A 24,636-nucleotide genomic window follows, 5' to 3' on the forward strand; every position below is an offset into this window, starting at 1 on the left:
ACGACTATAAAAGCGGGTTGGCACTTGAAGTTTGGTCACAGGTATAGAAATGTTCCTTCAAACTGTTCGGTATTTGCTTTTGGCGGGAATTCTTGCACCCAACCTGGTGGCGTCCGAAGGAATCGAGTCCTACGAGAACTACTACAACGAGATCCATGTTGATGACGAGCAGGCGGAGGCCAAGACCCGAAATGCGTTGACTTCTCCACTCCAACGCTGGCCAGGCAATAAGATATTCTATCGCATCTCCACGGACTACAGTGAACAGGAGGTGGCCAATGTGCGGGCAGCAATGTCGAGTTTCGGCGAGCAAACCTGTGTGCAGTTCGAGGAGATCGAAGGATCTCCGCCCGCAGGCAAACGATATGTGTCCTTCAAGAAATCGCCCAATATGTGTGGCACTCGAGTGGGCTATCAACCCCTGTCCTTTGGCCCGCACGAAGTTGTTCTTAACGAGAAATGCCTCACCATGCCGGCTGTAATTCAACACGAAACCCTTCACCTGCTGGGCCTTTTCCACGAGCAGAGTCGTCCCGATCGCGATGAGTACGTGCAAATCGACTACGACAATATCCCGAGGAAATACTGGTCGCAGTTCATCGCCATGGATCAGACAACCACCTTCAAAGTTCCATACGACTACGAGAGCGTAATGCACTATTCGAAGAACGCCTTCGCCAAGGATCCCTCAAAGCCAACAATTCGAGCCCTAGTCGGTGGTAAGGCCGTGGAAAGGGAAATGGGTCAGGTGCGAGGACCTTCCGAAGGGGATTGGACCAAAATTCGTTTGATGTACAAGTGCTAGAGTGGAGAAAGCAATCCGCGAGGACTAGGATTGGTAAATAAATATGTTGCGTTCTGAAGTGGATGTGTTTAAATTGAATGGTTTAATATGGAAACTATCAGACCGATTGCATGGCCTTTCAATCTTTTATGGCTTTTCATTTGAGTCTATCGCTAAGTCATTTAAGCCCCACCCACTCGAAAAGTGCTACCCGTTTAATGCCAATCATTCAGTGTCCGTTAACTGGAAAAACGTTTTTCCAGCCTCTTGAAAATGGGTAGCCGCTCGAACATAAAGGAAATCCAAATCCAAGCCCAAGGCGAATGCATTTGATTTCACAGAAGTGCAAGTGTAAGTGTCAGTTAACTTTGAAGCAGACTAAGGAGCAGTTGGGGAAGAAAGCGGGGCTTCTCGATGCTGAATGGGGTCTGCCGTGGATTGGGCATGAGTCCAAACGACTGGGCAGCAAACAATCCGAATCCCTGGCACTTAATGTGCACTAAGTGCTTAAGAAGGCCGAGTGTCTGGAGCTGCCTATTAGAAGTCTCTCACTCCGCTGTCCAGTAACCACCCACTTTGGAACAGGATACCATTCCATGGATGCCGTTTTATTTAAATAACGCTTTTAAATCCCTGACGGCTTTGTAAAAATCGAATTGCACTAGTTAAAGAATCAATCAAGCAGAAATTGAAGAAAATTTCATCTGCTTAAATTTAAAGAAAATAAAGCATACTTCTACCAATTATTTTGACACGAATTAACTTATATGCTCAGATAGGCATAACATTTACTGAAAGGTGAGGAATATTATTTAATAGCTTTGACCTTTAAAGAAAACTGTCAGCAAACAAGCAAATAAAAGCTAATAAATGACATTTTCATAAATGTCCTGCATGGTAGTAAGAGAGTATTTCTTTTATCTCCAGTAATAATTAAATAACAGTAATATAAATAACAAACAAAAGAATAAACGTTGTAGTTTACCCTTTTGAGTGGTACAAAATAACACTATTGGCAAGTGTTGAGTTCTGTAAAGCAGGGCAAAGAGTTGTGGCTTTGTAAGGATGCCAACAGATGGCCATTGAATGCTGCCCTTAAGGGAGCAGGATGTCAAAGAGACTCCACACGTTTCGGGAAGTTCGAAAGTGCCATCGATGAGAGTGAAGCCCGACTGGAAGTGAGCTGGCAGGATGAATGCATTTTGTCCCACTGTGCTAGGCGGAAAAGCTCGCTCTCTCGCCGAAAAAGGGGAAGAGGAAAATGGGAGCTTTGGCTGGTCGCCTGGCTTTTCAAGCCGACGCCGTTCGTGTGGCTTTCAGTGTATTCAGTGCAGTCGTATCGTTCGGTTCGTTCTCACGGTGAAAAGCGGTGGAAGGTCCTGTTCGGAGGACAACCTCAATACGCCACTCACACACGCACAAGTGGGCTTGCTCACACGGACACGGGTGCGCTAGTCGAAAGTAAAAGTGGTCCAGTGTGCAATAAAGGTAAATAATAAATGAGCCAATGTGAAATATACGCACGCAATGTGAAAGCAACGAAATATATGAAAAAATCTACGGAAAAATGAAAATTTAGACCTGCGTGCCAGTATGCAAAATCAAGTATGCAACACTCAAGTGTAACGAATATCCCGAAATAAAGTGTGCAAGAGTGCCAGCGATCCTTGAATATTCGAGTACCAAACTGAAATACTAAGCCAGACTAAACCTTAAAACCGAACCTGCCCCAAACTGATCCTTCACCTCAATTCTCACCTGTCAAGGCCACACGGCGGCTGTGGAATATTAACGTTGCACTCGCATACAGCCAACTCACACAAAAAATGTTATTCATCTCGGCGTGCTGTTTTTTAAGACCGCCAAGGTCGTCCAGGAATATGTATATCTCTTAACGCGGTCCGAGAATTTTAGAAATAATTATAAGAAATACTTTGGGGTTTCCTTTTTAAATTTCTGGGAAAATGTTGCGATTTTCCCTCGTCTGAACTTTTGCTTTTTAACTTTTTTCCTTCGCATTTTCCCTTTGGGGCTCATAAATTAGGGTCGCATTCCGCTTAACCAGGAATATTTGCATAAAATGGGAAAAAGGGCGAGAAATGGTTTAAATACGGGAATCACACGGCTGAGATATTCAACACATGAAAGAAAGGGGCAAATAAAATGAGTTCACAGGCCTTGATGGGGTGAGATAAAGCAAGCATTAAAGTCCCTTTATTTAGATGATAAAAAATTGAAAAAGAAAAGTGAAAATTAGCACTGCAAAAATTCCAAGGTTCATAAAGATTCTGTACCGAAACTTTTGAGTTTTATCAAAGACCATTCAATCAACGAAAATTTACAACAAAACAGGATCAAAGGACAACAGCAGCGAAGCAAAGGTGAGTCCTTTTAATTTTATTGAGCCATTTATCCAATAATTTCTTATTTCATTATCTAGTTAACACCAATAATCATGTATTGCCTTACACAAAAACACATATCAAACAAGTCCCACACATTTGTGTCATAGTTTGAGTTAGGGTGCTGCGTTGGTTTTCCCAGTGGCGGAAAAGCCGAGCCAACGGGTGGTACGGTTACATTTTTGTTTATTGTGTTATTTTTTTCGCTGTTTCACTTTGCTGTGGTTAGAAGTTGGTCAGGAAAAAATATTGCCGGTGGGAGGAGCTTGGATTGTCAGCTCAATTTAATTATGAAAATGCCAAGAATTTCTCTGGGCACACACGTGCCTAAACATACAGGTGGGTGGTATTCCAATCAACTTATTTTATTAAATGTTGTGGGGGAAGGACCCCAAATTTATGCTCCTAAAAGCTAATATTAAGAATCAGTGATGGAAAGGTGTTATAAATTATTATGGCTATTTTTAATTAAAATACAAGCAGAATATTATAAGTGTTATAAGTATTTGAAAGCTACTTGTTGGTTAATTAAAATTTTATCGTTTACTACGAAATGTAATTCTGTTCTTTGGAAGCATACTAATAAGCCTATTTAAACTCTGTTAAGTTCTAGAATTTCATTAGCTAATGATTCATTATTTATAGTGAGCCATTATCTCTAAGAACCATATATTCCCACTGGTAAGGTTTTCATTTAAATAGGTCATGTGAAATACCTTCGTTTTCAGTTTTACTAAGAGTCGTAGTTTTTCACTCATGTGGCACATATTTCTGTGGCATCCACCACAAATTTCCATTACTGAGATTGCCTTAGAAAATATGCTTAGATGCTACACCTTTGACCACTTTCCCAACACCATTACCTGTGAGCTCAGAGAAAAGGTAACTAAGACTTTCCGCCCGACAAGATTGCCATTTTATGCAAGACATTTTCTTGGAAAATAAAACAACATTTTATTTACACGCTGCTTCAGCAAGGTCACTTATTATGGAACTTTGCGCGCCAGAAAGTTGCCCAAATACATAAATTATTTTTATTGTACTTAACCTTTTTCCTTGCCTTGACTTTCCTTATTCATTGTCTGCCCCAAATCAGCTTAAGTCTCACAAAAAAGAAATTCATAAGCTTGCTTTAAGATGCGAGTAACCGAAAGATACAAATAAGTGAAGTAGGCCGCCCAGAAAAAAGGCTTTAAAGCGGTTTGGTTACTCCATAAAATATTTCGGTTGAGCTTATAGGATTTCAGAACGACATTAATAACCCTTCTTTCGCTAGAAAAAAAAGGATTATAATATTGAGCCAAATTATAAGCAAAAAATTGTATTTTATGTGCATGGTTTCCTCCAATTCATCGAATTGGATTGATACAAAAAGTAACTGTAGCTGATTAAATTTGCTTATGACTCTATGACCTGAATATATTTTCCTATTTAATCAGCTTACAATTGTTGCAGTATTTTTTTTTAAATGACACAATAAAGTTCAATATGCAATGGAAGTGCAACGCAAAATGCGTCCATTATATTTGTTTTGGCATTGACATATTTACTTGATTTAAATTTTTATGAATACCCTTTTGTTTACTTTTGAAACTCTTTGAGCGTACAATTTTGAATGAATGAAATATTATGCAAATGTTTGATAAATAGCAGGAAATCAAAAGCAAACAAAAGGAGCAAATTGTTAAGCAAAAAAATAATAGATGGCAATCGCACACAATTGAAGCCGAGCGAAGACATAATTAAAAGAAATATATATATGTATGTATGCGTACGTATGGGTGTTAATCAAACATAATTACTCTGGTCATGCATATTTGATTAATCGGTGAAAAGGAAGGTCCTGTGGTCGTGTTCCACTTTTGTTTGACCTGACAGCTGTCGCTTTAAATGTCAATGCATTGATGACCCATCAAAAGTTCACTTCAATAGGACATGCTTCACTGAACATAAAAAGGATATTCGAGGAAAAAAGCAGGAAGCTTTGGAAAAAATGGTTAAACCGAGAAAAACTACAAAAATGTTACGCTCTGAAATTTTTCAACGCTCTCGATTGAAATTCATTCACCCAAGATCTGATATTTAAGTAATATTTAATTATATTATATTAGCAGTTTTTCAGTATTGTAAATACATATATATAAAAAGAGAATTTTGCTGTTTTTTCTGTGGAAAGGATTAACTTATCCCCTGGACTGGGCCATTGTATGGGTGGCCGCCCAGTTTTTAATGGAAATTTTAATGAGACGTCGGTCTTTAATTATGCATGGGCTTGGACTTGGGTTCAGGTGGTCTTTCAATGCCTGATGTTCGGTGGGCGTTGTAGTGCTGGGCGGTGGGTGGTGGGCGGTTTTCCAGGAGCGTGGTTAGCTGGTCACGCCCTGGCACTTACAACTTAATGCCCGGCCATCAGCGTGACGTGCTTAACCCAGGACGGACCTTGGCACTAATTAAAACTAACCACCGACAGCAGCCAGAAAAAAAAAAAAATGCTTGAGAAAAGGAAAAATTACGGCAGGCTTCACCTTGAGCCTTTCCTATGCCACATTTCGACAGTTTTCCACGGCGGCGTCCATTGTTGGCCGGCGAAAGTTTTGTGGCACATTTCTCTCGCATTTGCCACGCATCGACACGCCGCGCTGCGCGGCTGCCTGCTGCATATTTTGTCAGGCTCTGACATTGCACTTGATGACTTTTCCATCCCCATCTGCCTTGGAATGAGCCCTCCACATCCTTTTTTTTTTTTTTTGCAACTTTCAAAGTGCCAGGGAGGCGGTGGGCTTAAAAGTTTCGGCGACTCAGCTCGACAGTTTTAAATGAAACTTTCGCTGTAACTTGCACTGTGACGAGTACTGGGTTTTGTTTCATTCCCCAACGATTTTTTTTGCTGCCTTTTGTTTAACGCTTTGTGCCCCATTTTTTTGGATTCTGTCGGGCACTTTGTATCTCTCCTCCGCCATTGTAGCCTTCCATTCCGCCTTTCGTTTGTCGCAAAAATGAATAATGAAAGTTGTAAATAGACATAATACGATCAGCGCTGGGAGGCATTAGTGGAAAGTTTTTCGGAAAATGGAATGCAAGTGCTCTCCTGGGTCGCCAAACAAATGCCGAATCGAGTGAAAAGTTATCTTTAATTTGCCAGTTTGCTCGTCCTTTTTCCATGATCTCGAGTGGGGAAAGGATTTATAGGGAAAGTTGCTGGGGAAACGAAAATGAATGCGACCTAAACTTTTAATGTGTTTTATTAGCTGTTATTTATAATTTGCTAGATTAAAATAATTTAAGTTTTCCACATAAAAGAAGGATTCCTATTCCTATTTTTTATCTACTAGTATTGTAAATTTTCTTTTGGTAATTCCAAAATGTATTTCCATTATTAATAGGTTTTTTGTTTACCTATATTTCCCCTCCATAAATTCGAATTAAAATTCCTTGCTGCGCCCCAGCATACTAGAAATTCCAAGCTTCATGCTCTGCCGAATTTAATTTATTATTGGTTGGCTTTAACAAAAATTACATTACGATATTGCCAACGCAGCGAATTTCAGCGTTATCCTTACAATTCCTCGGATTGGGAAAACTGTTGTCGCCAGTTACAGAAACACATTCATAAAGCAAACTGAGGCAATCCAACAGACAGACAAGCCACGCGCCACGCAGATAATGTAATACATATAGAAGAGGAATGTAGGTCCTGGTTTCAGGTGGAAAGGGCAGAGTTTTCTGGCGTTTTTCGGGTGTTTTCCCAGCAGCAACAACAGCACGTGCCGACGAAGGCACCAACACAAACACACACACACAAATTTCCATTTATTTTGACATTGACGTTTGAATTTTTAATGAAATTCCAAACATTTTTAACGCCCCGAAACGCTTTTGTTTGTCCTTTTCGCTTGCAGGCAGCTGAGTCCCGGCATCCTGCAATCCTGGCTGGGCAGCAATCGGCTAATGAAGATGAAGTGAGATTGTGTTCGAGCCGAAATTAAATAGAATATAAATCGCTGGAAAAATGGCGGCGATTTGTCAGCCTCTGTCGAGCAGAACAAATGCAAAGTAGTTCCACGGCCAGCAGAAGGATAAACTATAGAAGGGAAATTCACGAGTGGATTTCCATTCCCTTTGCCTTCTTCTTGGCGGCAATTTCACGCATCGCGGCAGAATGATGATGACGGCAGGCGCTAATCAGGCCGCCCCCAGCCACGCCCCTCAGCTACTCCACAAACACATTTTCAAATAGGTTTCCGCGCGGCGGAATCGAGCAAACGGGAGCAAGGGAAATCCGCATAGCAGCGCAGGGGGTGGCACCACACGCTCGCTAGAGAAATATTATGGCAACTTTTCAAATGGAAATGCGCCAGCAGCAGCATCAACGAACGAATTTAAGGCAACGAGCGGCGGCAGTGGCAACATCCAAAGCCAGGCGACAACGACAACATCATCTGCAGCCTGAGTCCACTGACTCACCGTCAAACGGCACGGATTGCATAAGACTGTGGCCAGGATGTGGCCCATCCACCGCTGACCGGGTCAACGGCAACCCACCCACCTGCAACAACACCAGCAGCAGCGACATCGGCGGCAACATCAGCGGCAACACGAGCAGCCGCATCAGCGGTTGCAGCTGCAACTTCGGACGGCAAAGAGCGCTGATTATGCTCAGCATGCTCGTCGTTTTCATGGCTCTGATGTCCGGCAATGGAGGTGAGTCCTGCACTTTCAACCATAACATACTTAAAATTCAATCAATTTGAAAGAATCTTAAAATCATATTAAAAGAAGTATCTTTTTGCATACTACTATCCATATCTTGTATTCTAAATCAGAATATTTAGGTTATAATATGTGAGTCCTTTCAATGTGCAGCAAAAATTTGAGCACACCCAATATACATTTCTTTGGAACTTCACATTTTTATTAGATTATCTTGTTCCTGGAAAATGAACTTATGACTACTTCTCATAAAAACCAACTGACAATTTGGTAATCCAGTGTCATAAAAGTTTCCACTTTTCGCTGCAACAGAAAGTTGCATTCGGAATGGCATTGCCTTTGCCTTAATTCCGGCTACAGTTTTGGCCTTATCCACACAGCCCAAGCTCATTTCCCATTCAAATTGGTTTTTTTTATGCGGCAGGCACAAGACCAACAAACATGGTAAAACGAAAACTTTAATCAAATTTCGTGCTCCAGTTTCCTCTTCTGCTGTGTGCCCCAGTCGCAAAAGTGCAATTGTTGCCAAATTGATTTGACCAATTTCATTTATTGATTTCGATTTTCGATATCATTCATTTTGGCCGTTGTCATGCCCAAATGAGTCAGCAGAAAAACGAAGCCAAATCAAAGCGAGCCGGAAAATCGAGAGGGAAAATCTATCAGCATCGAGTAGCTGGAAAAATGAGTGTGCGCCTCCTTGGCTCAGCGCAATGTCGTCCTTACATAATTTCTACGTCTTTCGTGTGCTGGTTTTTCTCATTCTGTTCCCTTTTTTTATTTTGTATTTTGTGTTCTGTGTTTTGTTGCCTTGTGGGCTGCGTTTTTAGGTTAGGTAATTAATTTTGTGTGCCTGAAAAGTCTTGGGAAATCAATGTTTTGGCCTGGCCAAAAGCAACTCCCAGGCGATGTGGAAGTTCTCAGTCCTGATTGCGTGGGTGTGGGCCCCAAAACGCCGGCGAGTGTGTTTGTGTGTGGACTGGCTTTCATATTTCATATGCCGTGCGCCGGCTTAATGACGCGCCTGCCTTTGGGCCAAATTCGAATGCCAAAGGATTAGCGGCTGGAAGGAGTTAAGTCATCATTAGGCCCTAATGAACCGGGCAGTCGTGGGCAGAGTGTATGCCAGATTCACAGATAAAGAAAATGCCAACGGATATGCAAATTAGTTAGCAATATTTTTCAAAGAAAACAAACTTCGCAGAAATAGAGATTTATTTTGTTCTGTTACAGCTGGAAAATCTTAATAATATTTCTTAATTATCTGAAGTGCTTATCTTTTACTTACTTTTCGTATATCTGCTGTTATTCCCATTTCATCCGTAACTAAGCAGCGATATCCAGAAAGTTTCGTGAAAAAAGAAATCTTATCTGCCGACCATTGTAACTGGACTAAGGTCAAGCAAGAATATTAACCTGCGGCTTCAATTACCTTGTCCGGTTTCATGGAAGTTCTCCACGCAATTCCGACGAAGAATCACCTACCAAATTAAACAGAGAAAAGAAGACTGCCACCGGGAGTTTTTTTCTTTTGACCAGAGTCCGGGTAAAAGCCACACAAACAAGGCCCAAGGCACCTTGACAAATGGAAAGCTTTAAATATTTAAATATACAATTCCTGCGCAAATCGTTTGGGAAGTCGCAAATGATTTTTAATTTTTTAAGTGAATTTAAAAATTTAAGCATGACTGTCGTTCCTCTGTTTTCGCTGATGTTTCTTGGCAGTTTAGCTCTGAGGGCAGACAAACGCATATGTAGCACGTGCGCGAGGGGGGACCTAAAAGTTTTGACATTTCAAATGTTTCTGACAACAACAACAACCCCCACCACACCCACACCCTCGTTAATAATAACTGTGCGGGTGTAATATTTCAGCAAGCCAGTAGAAAGAGACGGCTAGATAGCTGCAGAAAGAGAGGGAAGCGCAGGAGCAAGAACAAGACAAAGACGAGGCTACAGATGAGCAACAGGAACATGCCCTGCGGTCTACTTGTGTTCAAGTTGCTGACGTTGACGTCGACGTAACAAACCGGGACATAAGACATGGGACTCAGGACCGGTTACTTGGCACTTGGGACTCCGTACTGAGGACTCAGGATCCGGGACATGGGACGTGAACACGGCAAGGACTGCGCCTGCCACTGAAACTGTGACCCCGGTACACGACTTGCGAATTCCTGCAGGGCGCTTTTAAGCCAAAACAGAAATGGAACCCAAAATAAAACCGAAAATTTAATGGCAAACACGAAATGGGTTTCCTAATACCCTTTAAAAATAACTCAAGCTATTATATATATATATTTAATTTTTTATAGCTAGCTCGTATACAACTGCATTCAAGTTAAAATAAGAAGAGCTTGATTATTATTATACTTATTTATTTATTTATTTGACTGATTAGCATCTAAAAAATATTCCCTCAATTTAGTGATCCTTCGCAAGGGCATAAAGATAATAAAAAAGGAAAATAAATATTTTCGCTGCTGGTCTAATTTATGTTTGGCAGCCAACAGTTGACGGTGCGGTCTTTTGTCCCAGGCAGTCAATTTATTTTAATTTCTAGCCCAAAGCGTTTTATTTATTATCATGTTTGGCCCGGTTGCCGCCCCCTAGCGCCCCTTTTTCAAACTCCTACGCAACAGAACATGGGTGGAGTCAGGTTATTAGCAACATTGTTTGGGCACTGCCAATTGAAGCCAGCCGGCAGACCAAAGAGCAGGGCCAAACTGCAGACGGCTCCCAACGCTTTGGCTGTCAATAGCATTTTGGCTTGCGAAAATGGAGGAGTCTGGAGGATGGAAAGCCTCGGAAGGGGCACGGCAAGGGCGAAAGCCGGAGCCAGAGCAGTTGAAGCCGGAGCAGATGATGAAGGATATTCGACTTATCTGGTACGAACATGGCCAGCGGGCCAAAGCTGATGCTCAGCTAATAGTTTGGGTAGTAAACTGGGTGGCTCCCAAGGACATGGAGCAGAGCAGAGCAGAGAAGGAGCGGGAGTGATAAGACGAGCATGCATGGATGTAGGATGTGTGTTCTGGCGATGAGCTCAGCCGCACAAAACGTGACAAGAACTTTGCCAGATACTAGTTTTCAGATTTATCAAAGAATTTTAAGAAAAGAATTTTAGAAGCTTTTTTTGTGTCAGTTGTTTTTAAAATATTATATTTCAAGAAAAATAAGGGAAAGGTTTCTGCTTAAATATTTTAAGCCAGCGGTGTAACATCTTTGAACTCATTTCTGTTTTTGCTTCTCATTAAGGAGAGCTCTTCATGCCATTGATACACGCGGCGTATGAGTAATTTTTGATAAACAAGCTGGCAAGGATCCCAAAATGTATTGCTTTTTATGCTCTTTTCACGGTGACCGAGTCACTGGAAGCATCTCAGTCCGTTCAGTGGACTGTTCGATGTCTGGGTCTTCGGGCGGCGACGTGCACAACATGCTTAATCTAATAAAGTCGCTAGCCAGACTTGCCGGCTTGGTCCATAAAACTGGTGGAGGAGCGTGTCGTAAAGAGAGACGTTAGTGCTAGCTGCGACGTAATAAGCGTATCAAGTGCCCCGAGATACATTCGAGCCATATTCGAGGGTTCTGTGGCCAGGAGCTTAGTTTCTGGCCCAGACGCAGTGGCGTTCTCGCAGCTAAGTGATGGATAAATGCCGGATAAAAATTGCTCGTAACGACGACAACAACCAGTTTGTACCCACACACACACATTCGCCATGGGGTTGTGCGGAAAAACATGAAAATTTGATAAACGAAAAATTGCGAACAAACAAACAAAAAAAAAGAACGCTGAAAAATTGGGGAGAACACAACAACAAGTTTGATTTACCTGCGTACCCACCTAAAACTTTGTTTGCCCTCCCAAAAAAGTTGTAAACGTGTTTTTCCGATGGGGGTCTGTGTATGTGTGTGTGTGTGTGCTTAATTCGCTAATTACCTAAATGGCAGCCACAAAAGGTAGAAGTATTGGGAGTTGGGTGTGTGGGCTGTTAAAAGTTCAAGCCAAACGAGTTACAAGGTTTCCCGGTTCGGGTTTCCAGTTCGCTTGTTATGGCCATCGATTGAAGGACTTTGTGGCAAAGTTTTTGAATTTGAAACATTTACGAGAGAAAACACCTTTCGGAATTACCGTGGGCTAAATTAAATATGGGGTAAAGACTTAAATTCCTTTAAAAGGTGACCTTGTCAACTTAATAATAAATAAATACATTCAATAACAAATGGAGATGGGTCTTGAATGTTTTCAAAAGTCTTTGCCAAATGTATTTATTAGGGAAATTATTCCAGCTGTGGCTTTCAAGATTGTTACATCTACAATACCATTTCTTTTTTCAGTTTACGCCGCCCAGCGCGACTCCTACAACTCAAAGGATATGAGTAGCAGTAACAATGCCCTGCCCAACGAAGGAGTGGGAGGATCGGCAGCTGGAGCGGGCGAGGCGGCTGCTCCCGGTCCCACTGGTGTCGCCGGAAGCGGAAGCGGCAACAATAGCAGCGGAAATAACAAAAACGGCCATCCCGCTGCCGGATCAGGCGATGCCTCCGAATCCGCTGCGCTGACTACCGATGCCAGTCGCAGCTCCGTTGGTGGCCCAACCACCATCACGGGAATCCCGAGCAGCAGCCTGCACAAGGCCAGCAGCGCCAGCAGCAACACATTCTCCTCCCAGCTTGCATCCGGCTTCCATCGCAACAGCATCGATCTGGAGGAGGCCCGCAATGCGGGTCCCTACTTCGACAAGGCCTTTTCCAAGAATGTCACCGCCCTGCTGGGCAAGACGGCCTATTTGAACTGCCGAGTCAAGAATCTGGGCAATAAGACGGTGAGTTGCAATAAATTCCGAGTATGTTCGTTCTTAATGGAACCAAAACCAGGAAAAAATGATATTGAAATTTTAAATATTTTATTGTTTTGTCATTATTACGTTTTTACCTTAAAAAAAAAATTAACGCCATATATGTTTGCCATCAGTTGACAATTTGGCTTGTAATTATCGTTTAATTTCTTTGTCATTGCCATCAAATTGCGATTTGTTGGCTGCCCCACTGTGTATTCGGTTTTTTTCTGGCTGGCTAATTAGCACGTTGACTGCTCCCAAATGCGAGGCGGAGTTTGGGCCTGCTGGCTAATTGTTCCGCTTGCCAGAGAACGCAATGATTAATTATACCCAAACAGGAAACAGATTTTACTTTATTCAACTTTTGCGTCGTGAGCGGAAGGAAGTGCCGCAAACATTTCACAAACACAATCTCCAGCACCACCACCACTTCCACTTCCGGTCGAGCCCTTCGCTCACCTGAACTATTCAAATGTAGCAAAAAGCCCCGAAATTCATTTTGTTTTTTTTTTGTTTCTTTCTGAGCGGCAGGAGCTCAGTCCCGTTACTTCTAGGCCGTAGTCATTTGGTTTCCGTCACTTCCGGCGGCGTCGACGACCGGAGAAGGTCCCTGCCCGTTTTTCCGATAATAATACGTTACATGTCCCGGAATTCTGGGCTTGCATGCACCACCTCCCACAATGGTGCTCCTATTTTGAGCGAAACTTTCTGGCAGCCTGTGATTAGCAAGGGGTTCTGGCTTGTTTGAGTTGCGGTTTCGAAAACTAATTTGCGTGATTATTAAATTGTACACAATAGAAGAGGGGAGGGGGGGAGCAGGCAACCTCAATTTGGGTTTGAGTATCGAGCGGGCTAAATGATTTCCACCTTGTGGGTAGGACGATGCGAAAGTTTTGTGCTCGAGGATGTGCGACACACTACGTTCCCGGGATAACTTCATTAAACGTGTTAGGTGGGATATCCACATCGATCTCTTCCTGGCTTTGTGTCCTGGTGAACGAGTTAATTAACGATAGAGAGCTCTCGGAAGTTGGGAATTGGTTGAAGAGAAATGAAGGACCTTTGCTGTGAACAATAAATTTCAAGTGAGAATGATCTTAAAGTGAGTTGGTTAACACATATAGTTGAGTGTGCTAGGAAATAAGCAAATTATTGTTTGCACATTGCTGTGCAGCAGTTTGCACATAATATTTAAAATTTCTTAGAAATTATATCCCCCTATAAAATTCTATATTCGGCAGACAGCTTAAGAAAATATCCATTTTTTGCTCATCAGCTGCCCGAAAAAAAAACCAACACATTAGGCAACCTGTAAAATATATTCATTACCTTCGTGTGGCAGCTTAAGATCTAATTAGCTTTCAGTTTTGCGGCGAACCACAAGCCGCCCAAAAACCACCCACTTCCGCCCCATTTTTTTGCTGCCTCACCTCCAACCTCCTGCCTTTCCACCTGGAGTAATACATCATTGCTGCTGAGATTTGGCAGCATCTGGGTGAGAATTAAGCTGGTGCTATGGGGAAAGCGCCAAGGAAAAACGATGAAGAAAAATCCTTCTGTTTTACGCTTGTGTATGTACGGTACGTACGTATATGTGTGCTCTTTGCTTCACACCGTCTATAATGATAAACAGCGTACGGATGTTGATGGTTCCTGCATTATTAATGACGTTTTTCATTTGCGCTTTGCTCGGGGAGAGCTTTATGTTTTAATGCCAGACACACGAACACACACAACCAAAGCCTGAAAGGTCTCGCTGCTTTTCCATAATTCCAAGGAAATAAGTTGGACTATTTAGTGGAAAGGTGAAAGGTGCATCGGTTAGAGGTTTCTCTATACGTTAGGGTCTTTGAAGACATAATAGTAAAAATAAAAACGCAATTTATTAAAATTTTTATTTAATTTTTGAACTATATGGATTCTTTACCATATATTTCTGCAATTTGAAAGTTATTCTCACAGCGAAATCAGTCGAGACCGCTCCTTACATAATTTATATATGTATCTTTACTCGGCTTCACAAATTGAGCTGTAAAAGAATATTTCCAGATTTTGATGTTCGTTTGGCAAGCAGTAAATGAAGGAAAATATTGATATGCTTAAAATTTTACGATACTGTAAACAAGCTTAATGCGCATAAAAAAAAGTTAGGGAGCGCGGCAAAAACCAGTGAAAATGTGTCTGGTTGTGCGTAAAAGTTGTTGCCTCACTCCGTTTGTGGTATCACTGCTGAAGGACTTTGGGTGTTAATTACATGCAACTTTGCTTAAGCAGCTGCCAAAGTTTACCTTTGTGTCTGGCAACTAACACCTGGTCCAAGGGCCATCCCCCATCCACACACCCACCCACCTATCATCGCTCATAGCTCCTCCTTCCTTCCTGCCCAGAGTTTCTTGTCCATTAACTTTGGCAAAGTCGTCCTCGACGTCGTCGTTCATCGTTAGGCAGGATGTTGCTAAGCTGTTGTCATTGAAATTGAAAATTCCCGCAGCTGACGTATGACACGCAACACAGCCAGGCGTGTCCTTCCCCACCCACTTGCCACTTCCCACCCCACCCTTTCAGCACTGCCCCACGCTCGAATTTGTTAGCCCCCCGCTCGTGACTTAGGCAACCCCTAAATCAGCGTCACTTAAAAATGTTGCGCCCTCGGGCGAGGAAAAGTTGAGCACTAAACAGCAGGTGGTTGGCAAAGGTGTGGTCCCCAGTGCACCAAGGGAAAAAATATTATTAATAATTTAATTGGTTTTTAACGCATTCATATTTAGCTTAGGCGAAAATTTAACTTAATTTGTCTCCTATATATAAGATATACACATTTCATGCAAAAAATCCTATTTAGATACATTCGATATTAGCACAGATACTTTAATTGATGCTTATGCGTTTTTCTTCTCAGTGTGGGCGTGTGTGCTAGCCCCTGTTACAACCAATTTGTTGTCTGGCAAAGAAATCACTTCACCTGTTCTTGTCCCTTGAAAGTTTACCTTGCCAAGCGCAAGCGAAAAATCATATAAAATATTTCAAAATAAATTTGCATTTTACACGTGTGGCCCTGGCACAAAGGGCAACCCCACAGCACGCTCCATTCAAGCAGATGCGTATGAAATTGACTTTTTAAACTGTTTGCCAAACAAATGAAATCCGAAATCTTAAGGCCCATGCTAAAACTTTCCTCGTTCTCTCAATCATTTCAGATGTTGCTTCAGGTGTCGTGGGTGCGACATCGGGACATACATCTGCTGACAGTTGGCCGATACACATACACGTCGGATCAGCGCTTTCGGGCCATTCATCAGCCGCAAACTGAAGACTGGATGCTGCAAATCAAGTACCCGCAACATCGCGATTCCGGCATCTACGAGTGCCAGGTATCGACCACACCCCACATGAGTCACTACATTCACCTGAATGTCGTTGGTAAGTTGGCAAAATCGAAATAGAATGATACTTCATTAAATCGCTTTAAATGCTGGCATGCTCTATGAATACATTGTTTAAACTTTCTACTTAACTCTTCCAGAAATACAATCCCTATAGCGATATACTTAAAACTTCTGAAACTGTATAAAAACTCCCACCATTCTTCGTTCAAATTAAATCCGGAAATGTTTCCTGCTGCCAGCACTTTGCACCATTTTTCTTATTGCACAAAATATATTACCCGAGTGTTTGAGAAACTTTTGTTTCCTTATGAAATCAACACTTTGGCTTTAACTCTTGCGCATTCAGGTTTACTGGAAACTTAAACTCGCTTTCTCTATGGAAACCCACCTACGAAAAGTGTCCTTTTCATCCTTTCGAGAGGTTGAAGTTGGCGCGTTAAATTCTGATTGAATTAAATAACAAAAGAGTGTAGTATAATGGAAAAATATTTTCATTTCCCTCCTCTTCGCGCTTTCCAATTGCGTCTCTTGAAAAGGATGAACATGTTTTTCCTTTCACCTCGCTACTGAAATATCCCAGATGGAAATCTTGCTCTTAGCTAATTGATATTTTATTCCTGTTTGATCCACAAAACAATTTTCTGCGCTTCACCTTTTTAATTGCCTTTTCCTTTTCAGAACCCTCGACGGAGATCATCGGTGCACCCGATCTGTATATAGAAAGTGGATCCACTATAAACCTTACCTGTATCATACAAAACTCACCGGAGCCGCCAGCCTATATCTTCTGGAATCATAATAATGCTGTGAGTCTGAGTTCCCTAATCCCAGACACACTTTCATTTTGTTGAGGACAAGCAATTACTTTGGGGCGTCATTATCGTCTTCCTCCTCCCGAAATGTCCAGAAAAGTGTGGAAACCCTTTAGTGTTCAATTTAGTAACTTTTAAATTAGCTTTGCCGAGCGAAAAGTTTCCTTCTTTCGGTTTTTTATATTAGCAAATGCCATTTAAGGAAGGAAGTGGAAGCAGAGCCTGAGGAAAAGGGTTCGGTTCCATGCTTTAAATGGATTTCGGTTTTGTTTGGACTCGGCCACGTTTTAGTTTCCACTTTAGGTGTTTTCCTCACACTTCATGCTTGTGCCCCTGGCTTATTGTATTGGGTTTTAAGGGTTGACGGTCCTCTATTGTTATGTATTTTCTATAGAGCCGGCGACAAGAAAGGGAAAAAATATTGCCATTAGTGCTGACTCTTTCCTCTTTTTTTTTTCTCCCTTGTGCCCCAAAGAGATTTAATTTTATTGTTTTGCTTCGGTTTTATTTGCAATCTCTCTTTCCTTACTTTGCATATTTTCCGGACTTTACGTCTTATCTCCGCCCACTGATTTTAATTTGGCCAGTGTGCAACAGTGCGTATGCGTAATTTGGCCTAGGTTTTATGGCTTAGAAAATCGTGGAGTCCGCCCCCATCGCCCAACAGGAAATGTAGCAAAATATTTTATAACTTTCAGAAGTTTCCCTCTCACCCGCAGATCATCAACTATGATTCGCCGCGCGGAGGCGTGTCCGTGGTCACCAATAAGGGCGATACGACCACATCGTTCCTCCTAATTAAATCGGCGCGTCCATCGGACTCCGGGCATTATCAGTGTAATCCATCAAATGCAAAGCCCAAAAGCGTTACGGTACATGTGCTCAATGGTAAGTAAAATCAACGACAACACACCCACACACAGCCACAGGATATCCACACAAAAAGTACAACAATGGGTCCTTGAAAAACAGTAGAGAACACACGAAATGAAACTGTGACAAAAAACGGAATTGCACAATGGGAATGCTAATGGGTTACACGACGAGTTTTGGCCTGGAAGACAACAAAAAATAATGGGTTGAATGGGGCGGTTGAATGTAATAGCGGAAAAGAATGCGAATGCAGTCGAAAACTAAAAACTAGAAGTCGACATCGGCTAATGGTGAAGAAAAGTGGTTTCACATTGCAATTGCTTTAGTTATGTAACAGAAAATGAAACTGGTTGAATTAAGTCAATTATTTAGTAATAATAATTGTTGACTTTATATATGTTTAAATTTCATTTTATTTCGGACCGCTTTAGCTAGATTTTTTGTTATTTAGTGAGTTGTTAGGAAGCCGTTAAATAAAGTCAAGTGGATTTAGCGATTAGCGTAGCGTTAACGTGAATGCAGATACCTTAGTCGTTTAAGAACTAAATACGCTTTTAATTTAAGTTCGTTTAAAAAGACACATTTAAGCAAGCGAATTGGCCCGCTGAGTTAAGTACCGACAGTAGCTCAAGAATTTCTGTCTCAGACCTAGAAGCGAGATCCAAATCCCCTTGGAGCAGTTAATACGCAGGCGACCAGGCCTGAGTCAGCATATCAATGGCTGAAATCTGTCCAAAGGCAGCCATAGAAATTGCAGCTGCTAAAGCTCCTCGGGCAGCCCAAGAAGTGACACAAAAGCCCAGAAAGATCCAGGCCAGCGTAAAAAGAGTCGGGCAAAACAGAGTGCCAAAGGGCGCCAGAGGAAGCGGAAACGGCGAAAGGGGGTAAAGTTTGCAAGCAACGTAGAGGTGACAATAACTATCCAACAAAGTGTTGTTTAAACTCGACAAAACTACGTGAAAACATCAACAAAAGAGTGTAAAGGAATCGATTCGGAAGCCAATGAGCAAATATTGATTAGTGAATGGACTCGCTATGTAGGGGGAAAGTGCCTGCTGATGGCGTAAGTGGTGTCTCTTTCAATTTTTCGAGCTTAACCAGACGGGAGCTCAGCTAAGTGAAATCTGCTAGAAAAGTGGCACGTGAAAATTATGTGGAATGGAGCGACAGTTTCTTTCCCTGTGTTCCCCATCCCGCTGGATAATCATTATCCCCCGAACCCGCCACCTATTTATACTCATCTGCCGGGTCTGTAGCCAACCACTCTGGAAACCGTCAATGTTTGCCAAGCAAATCTAGCCAGGGGGCCAAAGATATTTTCAGGAGATTTCCTAACATTCGAGGGGTACTTGGTAATAAGCGTTGTTAGCTCCGAAACTCCTTAGGTGAAAGCAAATGACATATTTCACTCAGAAATGGATACAGTTTCTGTTCATTTATTAAAACTCAAAATAAGATATATAAAATATATTATAAGTTAAGTTATGTTGTGATTATGTTAATAATTATGTATTCTTCATGATAACTCATTTGAAAAGCAGAGTATTTAAATGCACTTGCCTTACAAACTTTGGGGTCTTGGCCTCCTGCTGAATCTGGCACGCGTGCCACATGAAAATTATGTTTATGTTCCACCCCACTCCCGTAGATTGCCCCTTAACCACCACCCCCTCCGACTGTCTAGGAAAACTCACAGCAGCAGCAGGAAAAGCTGGAAAAGCCAGAACAGCAGTTGCTGCACGCTACTTCCTTTGCGACTTTCACTAATGTCAAGTTGTCGTCGTTGTCGCAGCAACCGTGTCTGCTAGATAATGTCACACGGCGTTGTCTTTTCGCAGAGCATATACAATTATGCAGGCACTGCGAAAAAATCTTATTTTAGATTAATTCGAATATTTAAGTTTTTAATTTGTATCAGGATTTGATTAAGATTTTATTATACTAAATGAATATTTTTAAGGCTTTACAGTTATTAAAAACTTACATTGCAGAATCTGAAGAATCTGTTACTGTTAATGCCTAACATCATAATGGCTAACATCATAATGGCAATAACAAACTGCTGCAAAGATCCTTTTGTAACGCAATAACTTATAATCCATTGGCATGTTAGTCAATCTAAGGCTCTTGTTAAATAATAAATGTAATTCCTAAATAGGTTCGTATTTTGTTCACTGTATTTCCCGTGTGTTAGGGGTCTGGACGAGGGGCACTCATCCCCGTCAGCATATTGCGCATGCAATGCGCGTTGTTTCCGTTAACTGCTTTGGCACACTTGTTTCTGATTATTATTATGTTTTGTCTCTTGTTCTGCTGCTTTCACCATTGTTACTTGCCGTTACATTTCGCTTTGTTTGTTTGTTATTATTATATGCCCGTCGACAGTGTTGTTTCTGCTGCCATTCCGCTTTTGTTGTCATCGTGTTGCAGCGCCAAAGTTTTCCACTCTCACTTCTCCGCGGCCATCTTGTGCTTACTTTTTGCATTATTTTCCTTTTTATTGCTCATTGTTACCTGTAATGCATATACAGGCACATACAGCACATATAGCGACATCTGGGGAATTTCTGTCTTGTTTGGCTTGCCGCATCAGCAGCAGCCACTGCGTCATCAATGGGGTCAGAGGTCTGGCTCGCCGTCAGGCGTTCAGGTTTTCCGACTTTCAGGCTTTCAGTTTCTGCCGAAGGACAGGGACTTAAAGTGCAAGTTGGGACTTCCATTTCACTCCGAAGCGATCCTTGCCAGCTGCAGTGCATAAAATTGTTTTTCCTCTGCTAGGGAATCAAAAGTTATTATGGGGCAACTCAAAGTTTTTTGATATCTTTAGTTTGCTGATAGAAATAAAAATTTCAATAAAGCAGTCCTGAGTGCCGGCAATTTGTTTGGTGTAAGTAGACTCAGTATTTTCAGGTTATTTAAAAAGTTTTATTTTTCTGGATGAGTTATTAATTTATATAATTTATAAGTAAAGCAAATGCTTAGAAAAGTATTAATGATATACAATTTTACGATTTAGATTCTATTATAAAATAGCATTTACACCCAAGTAAGGAGGGTTCGCAATCCTCGACTAAGTTCTTCACAATGTTGATTTTTCCTTTCTGTTTGTAAACTCCAGTTGCAAGTTACTGGTGCATTTGATGCTTTTGTACCTGCAACAGTTTCACTAAGTTGTAAACAGTCCTCCGTTTTACTAGTCTCGTTTTCCCATTGCCTTTATTTCATGCCGCAGAGTTGGGGCTTCTTTTTGTAAGTTTTATTTGGCTGCTCGTTGTTTTGACTTTCGTGACAATCCAAGTATTGTTTCGTGCTTTTCGTTTATCTGCGCAGTTTTATTGTTTGACAGCTTTTCGGGTGCCACCACCCACTGCCCTTTGTGGGAGGTGGTAATCCGTTTACAGTTGCGGGATTATGCGACCCTAAGACTTGATATTCAAATGTAAAAGAAGGTACTAAGGATTCTTGCTTGATGTTCGGAACAAAAATAATGATAATTATATATTTTAATACTATTTTACTTCATTTTGAATAATTGTTAAGTACAAAAAATATATTTTTAACCATATATTCTTCAATTTAAAGTATCGCCCATTTCGGTGATTCTTTCCCACAGTGCACACTCACCCACCACCCACAGCCAAAAACAAACTACTTAACGACTTTTCAGTTCGCCCAATGTCTGAGTATAAGGACAGCAATAAAGATGTAAATTAAACAGGTGTTTCCCATTCCGTTTCCAGGGGAGTTCCCAGCAGCAATGCAGCACGCGGCACCAGTGCATCCTCGCCCCTCGCCCACTCGCTGTCTGTTTGTGTACCTGTTTGTGTGCTTCTGCAGCTGGGCGCTTGCAGGTGGATCGCTGCGCTGCTGGGCGCCGCTCTGGCCACGCCCCCGCCGCTCCGTTCCGCCGGGCGGACGACGGGGGAGCGTCCTGGATCGCCAGGATGTGCGACACTCGCCTGCGACATGCGGCACTTCCTCGCCAGCGTTCTGAGGTGGCAATGGCGATGGTGTTGGCGCTGGCACTGGAAAGGTACGCAGCAGCAGGATCCTCGGCAATTTCTGAAGCCACAATCACGCAGGGAGGCGGCAGCGTGTAGGCAGCCCTACGAGGCGGACATAAGGTGAGCTGGACGCCCAACAACCTCCTCAAGGCCATTCTCAACTTAACTCAATCGTAAGCTGTAACTATAATAACTATAAAGTATGCATACAACATAACTCTATTGGCTATTGCGTTTTTCTATGAATCAGCGACGTATACGTAATATTTAGCACAAAACCGAAACGAAATGAAAAACAGAAAACGTAAATATATGATATACCTAACTATAGATAAAACCGAAATCAAGCCAAGTTGTCGCCTTTTTTTATGTACGACTTTGTATCATACAATGAAGCTATCTAAGTCTTTGGTTCCCTTAGAAATTGGAAATTGTGTAAATAGGCTGCTTAGCATACCTAGAGGCGCTTTTTTCGATCGACTCTTTCCAACCTTTGTAACTTTTATAGCCAAAATTTAGCAGAACGAACCCTTCGGAAAGCTACACTGCATTAAATACACAAACAAAAAGCAAGGGGAAAATACTTTTCCAGCAAATACCAGAACAGAAAACGCTTTCGACTGCCACTTTGCGACTGTTTCCTCGAAGCATGGAGAAATTCTCATTTGCATTTTGCGTAATCCTAATAGACAGATAAATGTTCAACCGAAAGGCAATTAGCAAGACGCAAACTAAAAACATTCAACTTCAAGTACAGGCTATAGAAAAAACGAAAAAAAACCCTAGAAGTTAAAGCGAAAAAAACTGTGTAAAATATAAAAGAAACTTAAACCCAAAGGGGAAAATTTAGCTACAAGTTAAAGGAAATAAAAAAAAAATGAGAGGAAAAGCAGAACACGTTGAGGGGAGAATTTTTCTTTTGGCTGCATCTGAATGGTTAGAAATTAAGTCATAAAATACGTGAAAGGGAAACCCCTCGAATAAGTTGTTTCGTTTCGTTCTTGTAATGTACAAATTAAATAAACGTAAGTATTACCCCACGTGCAGAGGATTGAAACGGTTTGAATTTAGGATACAATCGGCTGAGATGAAAAATTGTTGCACATTTCATAAATTTATTTGTTGTTACTCAATGCAAACGAAAATTAGTCAAGTGTTAAAGAACGAAAAAACATTATGAAATATTGAAAAAGCTCTCTACAATGTTACATTTAAATGATTATTCTGACGTTTTACAAGTGTTTTTCGATTCACATTTCAATGGTTTGTTTTCCATTTCCGATTCCTAGTTAAGTTTGGGCTCTTCCATAACTAAAATCTTTTGTCTGACTAATTTCTGTCATCACACCAAACTTTGCCATAGAGCACATAGCTAACCAAATACATTGAAAAGAAAAATAAATCCAGCGTTACAGAAAACAAAAAACTATTGATAAAAATTAAAGTAAAGGGAAAAGTTTCATTAATCAAGCTAAGCATTAAGCAAAAATACAAATTAAACAGTAATAACAGACAAAACACTATTGAAATACAGCATGATTACTCAGAGACTAAACCAAATCCCGACAGGTTTTCCCCACGCTTTTCCAATTACCATGTAAAATATCAACAAAGCATATAAGCATTCAAATTCCATTCATATAAAATTTCAAGCGAATAATGCCTTTTAAATTGTGCAGGCTGCAGAAATGGAAAAAGCGAATTCAAATTAGAAATCCCATTATGTTTGATGAGGCGTTTTATGGTTATTCGATATTTATTGCAAAAATGTTGTCAACTGTCGATCAAATGCACACACAATATTCCTTTGTTCCACGTGATATATTCAAACTTTGCCCAATAAAATTCTGTCTAAAATTCCAATTTCATCAAGCATTTCAGATGGTGACAAATTCTCGAGATACTTTAGTCTAAGCATTCAAAATAAATAAAGTATGACATGAAAACTAAAAGACCGCATAAAACTGAAGTGAATATTGTATATGTAAATGTGTATTTATAAAATTACGACATCAAGAAAGCTATATATATATACATTAAAAACCTAGTTTATTAAACACAGAAAATCGAAAACTGAATCAACAATGTTATTACAGCTATTAAAGCTAAACAAAAACATAACATTTGAAAGTAACCTTCAATTAAATATGAGCCATACAGAAATACGATAAACCGAAACCGAGTTCGGAACAGAAACTGAAGTAAAAAAGAAAACTTTTTAAAATGTAAGAATTTAAAATGTGCAAATAACAAATGGATGAATGAGAAAACTGAAAATAAAAGCAAAAACTGAAAAAAGGAAACTAAAAGAAAACTAAAGCATATTATGTCAACTGTTAATTGAGTTGTTTTAATGGTCAGCTGTTGGATGGGCGGGTTTAATGGGCCAACAAATGTGTAATAAATTATGCGTAAGTAAAAGTGAAACAGGTCCTGCCTAGTCGACAACGAAGCTCAAACAAAACAAGGACAAAACCCATTTTTCATGCCCGGAAAACGGAAGCAACAAGGGCTAGGATGTGGCATTAGCGATAATATAATGAAATGGGATTAATCATACGACATGTAGGCCAGCCGTAAGGGAGGCATAATGAATGCCGAGTCCTTGCAACACATTACACACACATTTACCCGGTTAACACGGTGCTCTCTCCTATTTCCACCATCCTTCCTTCTCAGCCGCCACAATTTAGAGACCCTACGCCATTACGTGCCATTACGTTACGTGAGACGTTACGTCGTTCGCTTTTAATAAATATTAGCACATTATTAAACAGTTGAGCGCACGCTGATGGAAAATCAATATGTTCACCCTGCACTC

General features: G+C 41.1%; 2 protein-coding genes across 6 annotated transcripts; both read left to right on the top strand.

The window, feature by feature from the left end:
• Positions 1 to 44: 44 nt before the first annotated feature.
• Positions 45 to 1,460, top strand: LOC27206465 (low choriolytic enzyme). Its single transcript, XM_016176703.3, has one exon. It carries the CDS (start codon positions 50 to 52, stop codon positions 803 to 805), a length of 756 nt encoding a protein of 251 aa, XP_016034647.1. The 5' UTR covers positions 45 to 49; the 3' UTR covers positions 806 to 1,460.
• A 619-nt stretch (positions 1,461 to 2,079) lies between these two features.
• LOC6728034 lies at positions 2,080 to 23,254 on the top strand. 5 transcript variants are annotated; one of them, XM_016176705.3, is made up of 8 exons: positions 2,080 to 2,272; positions 3,007 to 3,165; positions 7,086 to 7,887; positions 12,238 to 12,725; positions 15,938 to 16,160; positions 16,805 to 16,932; positions 17,640 to 17,826; positions 21,530 to 23,254. In XM_016176705.3, exons 3-8 carry the CDS (start codon positions 7,515 to 7,517, stop codon positions 21,937 to 21,939), a joined length of 1,809 nt encoding a protein of 602 aa, XP_016034649.1. In that variant the 5' UTR covers positions 2,080 to 2,272; positions 3,007 to 3,165; positions 7,086 to 7,514; the 3' UTR covers positions 21,940 to 23,254. The 5 variants fall into 5 exon arrangements, with proteins under 5 accessions (XP_016034649.1, XP_016034648.1, XP_016034652.1 ...); XM_016176704.3 differs by having other exon boundaries at positions 17,658 to 17,826; XM_016176708.3 differs by having other exon boundaries at positions 21,552 to 21,950.
• Positions 23,255 to 24,636: the final 1,382 nt, after the last annotated feature.

Source organism: Drosophila simulans, chromosome 3R, assembly GCF_016746395.2.
Source record: "Drosophila simulans strain w501 chromosome 3R, Prin_Dsim_3.1, whole genome shotgun sequence".
Lineage (NCBI taxonomy): Eukaryota > Metazoa > Arthropoda > Insecta > Diptera > Drosophilidae > Drosophila > Drosophila simulans.